Source organism: Gordionus sp. m RMFG-2023, unplaced genomic scaffold, assembly GCF_954871325.1.
Source record: "Gordionus sp. m RMFG-2023 unplaced genomic scaffold, tfGorSpeb1-WG-v2 contig_173, whole genome shotgun sequence".
Taxonomy (NCBI): Eukaryota; Metazoa; Nematomorpha; class Gordioida; order Chordodea; family Parachordodidae; genus Gordionus; species Gordionus sp. m RMFG-2023.
The window spans coordinates 189-7,865 of NW_027050887.1; the positions used below are offsets into that span (position 1 = coordinate 189).

At 25.5% G+C, this 7,677-nt stretch overlaps 1 protein-coding gene across 1 annotated transcript; it reads right to left on the reverse strand.

Moving 5' to 3' along the window:
• Positions 1–3,511: 3,511 nt before the first annotated feature.
• LOC135930641 (charged multivesicular body protein 2a-like) lies at positions 3,512–4,905 on the reverse strand. Its single transcript, XM_065467459.1, has 6 exons — positions 4,858–4,905; positions 4,651–4,814; positions 4,425–4,604; positions 4,254–4,384; positions 4,150–4,211; positions 3,512–4,009 (listed from the first exon to the last, which is right to left on the reverse strand). The coding sequence occupies exons 1-6, from the start codon at positions 4,859–4,861 to the stop codon at positions 3,792–3,794; spliced, it is 759 nt and encodes a 252-aa protein (XP_065323531.1). The 5' UTR covers positions 4,862–4,905; the 3' UTR covers positions 3,512–3,791.
• Between the last annotated feature and the right edge of the window lie 2,772 nt (positions 4,906–7,677).

The window sequence follows — 7,677 nt, forward strand, 5'->3', positions numbered from 1 at the left end:
TAAAAAAATTAAGTTCGTAACATCATCCTCTTCTTTTTTTTAAGTAAAATATTTCCGATTATATATACTTTTCTATCATATTCATTTACATAATGTTTAAAAGACAAACTGAAATAATCTTGAACTTTATTTAATCTGAATAATAAATCTTTTTTTTATTCATTTTTCTTTAACTAATTTGAATATTACAACACCCTTCCACTTAGATTAGCCCCCACATTCTGCGAAAGACCAATAGTCGTGGTATGTATTCGATTACTTCTTCTCACCGGTAGATTCTGTTTCTTGCCTTCGTCTGGTATTGATTGCATGCTTTTAAACGATTCAAGATTGCTAGTCAACGATTATCTATACCCCATCTTTTCTCCTGTTAAATTATTTTAATCTTTTGTGTTTCTAACGTTCTTCTCTTTTAACTAATGATAAGTGCTTTATCTCGGTCAACGATAGGCGATGCTTGATCTGCGATTAACGATTGTTTTCACGAATTCTTGTTTCTAAGATCATCGATTTTGTATCCTATTCTAAAGTTTTGATAAGCAATTGGCGATAATTTGTCAACGATTAACGATTGCATCCTGGTCTTGATTACTTGTTCTACCTAGTCGCTTGTCCAGATATCCACTTTGCCTTATGATCTCTTATACGATAATGATTTCTTCTATCTTTTGATCCAAAATAAAAATCCGATCTCTAATTGAGCTCGATTGCGGCATAAATTTTCTAATGACGAAAAGCCGTTTCTCTTTATGAAGATTTTTTGGTTAATCAACAACCTGATATTTTGCTAAATATTATCAACTTAAATAACAGTCAACCGTATATCTTTAATAAAAATTTATAACGAAATTCTTTTAGCTACATCGATCACTTGTACGTATAACGATCTCTTGTGACGCATTCTTTTTAGCTAAACGACTAATTCTCCGAAATACGACCATTAATATTGATACCATTGTTTTATTGCTCTCATTCTTTGTCTTAGTGTCGATAGTCATCTCATACATCCCCTTCCTCCTTTATTTAGAATCTCTTTTCAGAGTTAATTAGACTGACTTTTGATCTTCTAAAGCCTGGATCAATCGCTGCAAGACACCACTGAACCAATATGGTATTGATATTTATATTGCTGAGGCTAGTGGGAGAGTTAATTAGACTGAATTGTTGAAAATGCCCTGTCGCCTCCACTCTCCAACATCATTGTAACATTTTGATGTTTTTAGAAGGATTGAGAGATTAAAATCGTTGTCAAATAAGAAAGGTTAAAATAACATGATACTAAATCTTTATTAAATCATAAGTTAAAAATATAATCAAACTAAATTAATTAAAAAAAATTAAAATAATAAAAATTAAAATAATACAAATTAAAATAAAAAAATTAAGTTCGTAACATCATCCTCTTCTTTTTTTTAAGTAAAATATTTCCGATTATATATACTTTTCTATCATATTCATTTACATAATGTTTAAAAGACAAACTGAAATAATCTTGAACTTTATTTAATCTGAATAATAAATCTTTTTTTTATTCATTTTTCTTTAACTAATTTGAATATTACAACAGTAAACTTAAACTAAACTTAGTAGCCTAAAATCTTGCTAAATTATAAAATAACTCGCTACTTTAAGATTTAAATATTTTTAGATAATATGGTCTCCTCTGTAACAGCCATATCTTCCTATCTATTGTTGTTTAATTTTGACGTGAATTCTATCTATTTTAAGCATTGCATTTATAATTTAATAACTTTAATTGAATTCTCTTTGCTTTTGGAGAAACGTGTAAAATCGGATTTTCACCACGTTGATCTTCCATGCAAATACATGTTTTTGATATCAATACATCCTCAGATAACGATTGGTATTAAAAATGTTGAAATTTCATGAAGCTTTTTTTAAAATATTTATGTAAATGATTGATTTTAAACAATAAAAGTTGTAAATCTTTTAATTTTAAATATTTTACTTTTACCTCCCGACCGCTCCTTTACTTAGATGGGCAAGCCTGGGCGTTGTTCCTTAACTCAAATATTTCCACCTCTATATCCAGTAGCCCAAATGTGAAAACATGTAGTTAAAAATATAAATTCCGATTAGATTCTGATAAAGATTGTTGATTCATGTGTAGATGATTAAGTTTTTTGAAAATAAAGATCGTTATAAAATGTTACAAAGGAATTAAAAATTACTTATCCCAAAATCTAAATCTAATGATTAACATAATTTAATTATTAGCTTAGGCTTATAGATTTTTTTAAAAATACCTAGGTTTAAAAGTGTGCGATAATATCTTGAGAATCTGTTTTTAGTGAAGCTGGTGATATTGACTTACCATTGCCGCAGGCTGACCTCTGATAAATTAGAAATTTTGGTATTTGTAAAAAGAAATCTTCGATATATTAATGTTAAATATTATTTAAAATATTTATTTCAAATTTTATAATATATTTGTTTATTTCTTATTATGTATATAGATTAATGTTATTACTTATTATATAAGTAATTTCAATAAAAATATTTTATATACTTTTAGAATTGAATATAAATTATCACTGATCATTATAATATATTTAAATGACATAAGTTATGGTAAAGTTAGATTATAGATGTTATACTAATAAAAAGTATAATAAAAATTAAAACTCTTGGTATCTTTACAAAATAATACAAAATTAGATATGATATAGGATTAATAATCGGCCGATATTAATTTAATATCGGATCGGGACTGACTACAAAAAGTGGTATCGGAACACTCCTATTCAAAATAAAAAATCGTTATTTTTTATTATCATATCACAAGAACCAATAGATATTAAAACTTATAATTCTGTAGGAATATATATCTATTTTTTATGTATATGAATTGCATAAATGCAAGATTCGTTCTTAATGGGTTTCCATTTAGAGTTCAATTTTATTTTTTAAAAAAAACATTTTGTACAAAATTTTGGCACAATTTATAATTACCCTCATAATATTTTAACTAAGCATAATAAATTTAAAATAAATATTTTTATAAAGTTTTGTTCTATTTTATGTTAAAAAACAGTTTGAAATCTCTATAAAAAATTATTCCTAAATTTGGTTCTAATATGAGTGAAACTAATTTATATAATAATTTAAAATGTTGAATATGGGTAAAGGTATTGGTTCAACTTTTTTTGATTACTTTAACAAAGTTTGGGAAGCAGGCCAAAACCCTTAGAATCATATTAAATTTAAGAATCCAAAATCTACTTTTCAAAATTTCAGGAACTAGAACTTAACCAATTTTTGGTTCTGGATCCAGGTTCTGATTAAAATGTAAGATTATAATAATGAATAAAAATAGAAATGTATTAAAATAGTAAACCTCACCAGAGCATGTGTTATTTTTTTATACCTAAGTATTAAAGGATTAATATATATACTTTACCTATTTGGATGGTGAAACATTGTGATAAAGATAAAAAATATATTAACCATAATCTTTATTTTTATCATTCTTGATGTTTTTATAAAAACAATTATGGCAAATATAATGAGAATAAATAAGTTATTAGGTACAATACAAAAAATGGTATTTTTTTATATGTAATATTTGATATATATAGTATATATTATGTATAAATAAAAAATAGAATAAATTATATCAATTATGGCAATCAATTCATATACCACATAATTTGTCCTAGAAATTCATGCTATTTCATGATTAAATTATGAATGATGATTGAATCATAACTTTATAACATACTGCAAGATGAGATATCTTGTAAGGGTGGAATATTTATTATTTTGGTAACTCATTCTCTCCTAAGCTTTTCCAATCTTGCTTCTAAATCAGCATCAATCTCTGCAGAATTCATATTGCTAAAATCATTTTTGTTCACTGTGTCATTATCCCCAATAGTTTTGGAGTTTGCAAATGTGTTGCCACCACCTATACCTGCAACCTGTGGAAGACTTTTGCCAGTTTTAGAAGCAGCTGGTATTGATATACTATCCTTCGCATTTGGTAAACCTATGGGAGTTTATAAAGATTTAAATCAAAATTTTAGGTAAAATAAAACTATAAATTGATATTAAATGAAGCAATACCATAAGAATATTTTATATAATAAACATGTTATTTAAATAATATATATTGCATATACATTATACCTGATAATTTTTCTGACATTTCAATTCCTAATTCATCTAAAATTTGAGAAACTACAGCATTGCTATATATTCAAATGAATAATTGAAAATTTAAATTTATATACCTTTCTTCTTCATCTTCATCTGCACCCATAGCATCGTCAATAGCATCACTCATCATTTCCTCTTTCATATCCATAATTTCTGTTTGTTTTTCAAACTCATTCATTATTCTTTGAATTTGTGGCAGTTTTAGCTTACATATCAATATTAATTAATATAACATATGTAAAAACTTGTTTATTCATCGATTGCATAGCTTTAGTTACACCTTTCATTGCCTCTGACATTGCATTTTGTGATCGCATGGATTGAATTTTTAAAGATACTGCTTGAATATTTGCTCTCATTAATATAAACTTTTTAATATATCTCCTAGTTCTAACTAAATCACGAGCCATAACTTTAACTGCATCCTATATTGAATAAAAAATGATTACCAAAATAAATGACATCATTTACTAATTGGCCATCTTTAGCCATTTTTTTAATGTCTAAAATAACACGTTTTTCTTGTTGTTCCATTTTAGTTCTTTCTCTTTCTAAATCTCTCATAGCCCTATTCAAGGCTCGTTGATTTTTTCTGAGCATATCCTCGGGTGAAGTTTTCTTTCCAAACAAAAAATCTATATTACATAATCTTTATTAATATTATAATACATTACTTACCCATTGTAAAAAGAAAAATTAGTTCAAATGTTTGACCTAACTTTAAAAGGTCACTAATGCCAATATATAGACACATTTAAAAATTATAAATAACTCTTAGAAATCCATTGGCTTATGTAATTGAATAGATTTCCTCCATGTTTTGTTTGCAACATACTAATGTCCTATTTATTTGTATTTTATTTGTGATTTTTACATTATTTGTATTATATAAAAATATGGTAAGATGTTTGATAAAGAAATATTTACTAGGCCACTAGATTCAAAACGACCTCAAGACCCTCTGATCTGGTAAAATATAGAGGCTCAGGTATATTTATTTATTAAAGATTTTCATACCCAAATTCATTATAAAAGTTTACAACATTCCTTTTGAAAAACTCCTTCCTTCCAATCAAATTATATTTAATATTCTTCAAAAAATATTATGATAATCTAGTTTTATATTATATAAATATTTATATTTTATCATAAACCAGGGATCAGAACCGAAACGAATATCGGTTAGGTTTACGTTCAGGTTCGGATAAAAATAAAGCTTAAGGTTAAAGTTCAGTTCGAAAAAAAATAAAAGTATAGGTTTAGTTCGAATTTATAAAAACGAGGTTGAACACTTTTTTATATAAACCTACATTCGATTTATATATTTTATTTGTTGTAATATTTTGTGAAATTTATTGAGTTCAACAGTATTGTTTCTTTTTATGTGATGCTCAAGATTTGCTTCTCCCTTTATAGTTGATAATCAGTAATATTATATTTTGATGTATTATTTAATTTCTATATTGGATTCGATTTATTTCTAACATTAAAACAAAAGAAAAAATATAAAGATAAAACAAAAAAAAAACGAGAAAAAAATCAGGGATCTGGAGTGAACCAGAATGAACCACTATGCTGTTATAAACCTTTATATATATATATGAACCGTAACTGAACCGATCTAATTATTTTTTGAAGGAGTAAACTGAACCTTTATAAAAAAAGTTACCGTCGGTTTAGCAAAAATAAAATAATTATTTCACCTTTTATTATATTATTTTCCTCTAGTGTATTACATATTTTACAATATCTGCGTCGTTATTTTTAATATTTATAAAAAAATATTTGTTTAATATCCATTAGAAGTATGTAATAATTTTTCACTATGATTTAAATTCATCTACAATCTTTTAACTTCCTCATATAATTAGAGCATTCCTATTTCCTATATGTGCAAAATATCTAAATAACCAATTTTTGATTTAGTTGTATTTAATTAATCTAAAAAATCTTCAGCTTTATATATTGGGAATCAAAGAAAATGAATATCCAGAATTATATAAACTTGCTCTTATAGTACTTGCGGTTCCAGCAACACAAGTTTTTGTTAAAAGGGCCTCAGAGTTGTACATTTGCTCAAAATAAAAACAAAGATCGTAAAATTTGAAGATCTTTTATTTTTTTAAAATTTTGTGTAACGATCTTCAAAGATCTAGATCATGATATTTATTTTTTTACCTTTTTATTAAAAGCCCAGATGTTTTTCAATTTTATTAATATAATATTTTTATGTTTTATATTTCTCCTCCTGCCTTGATGAAAATTGAAAAACATCTGGGCTTTTAATAAAGGGGTAAAAAAATAAATATCATGAAGATCTTTGAAGATCGTTACACAAAATCTTTAAAAAATAAAAGATCTTCAAATTTTACGATCTTCAAAGATCTTTATCAAATTTTTGAGCTAGATCTTGCTCAAAAATCTTCAAAGAAGATCTTTTGTACAACTCTGAAGGGCCTTTTCGGGGCTAAAATTTTGAATCCACTTATCAGCGTCTACATGGCAGAAAATTTGATGGAGGCACCCTCCAAAATCTACCCATACCCACCTAAAAAAATCCTGCGGCCTTCGGCCGCGAAATTTACAGACCTACGATGGTATAGTGATTTTATTTAAAAAATCTTATCTGCCATTATTTATAACCTTACAACATAATTCTATTTACAATCTTTCAAGCCTATTTAGGGAAAAAAAATTTAAAAATTTGTAAGTGATAATGAACTTTTATTTAAATAATGCAATCTTTTCATAATTTGGTATTCACTTTATTTTCATAAAATATATATAAGTGAATTAAATGAGATAACATATTAATATTTCTATGAAAAAGATCTAAAATATTGTAAAAAATATAAGACGAATAAATTTAAAGAGGTATATTTAGCTTGATTCCACATAATTAAAAACATGTATTGTAAATAGAGCTATTATATAAAATATTAGAATAAAATGAATTATAGTATATTTTGCATTGAAATTATAAAATGTTAAATTAAATATACATTATTTAAAAGCCTATATATTCGCTGTGAAAAAGATACATTAATTATTTTATTAATAATTTGGATAACCTTATTGATGTTAAAGCAAATTGTGTTATAATATCATCAATTGTAAATTTTTCAAAAACATCAATTTCGCTGGATATTAACAGTAAATTTTCCAAAAATGGGTCCGAAATTTTATTTCGCATTCGAGTTTTGTTAATTTTTACTTTACTCATGGCTCTTTCGGCTGAACAGGAAGTTGTAGGAAGGGTTAATAAATATTTATATAATAAATTTAAATTTGAATAAGAATTTAATTGATTTAAAAGTCGGTATGGTAATATAAAAGAAAATTTTATCCATTTTTTTATTTTGGTCATGATTTCGCTGTTGATATTTTCTTTGGTAATTTGATCGTTTGCAATACCTTTAATTATATACAATTACAAATAAAATATCAATAAATTACTTTCATCAATATATAACGCGTCATTCTTTTTAACTTTTAAAA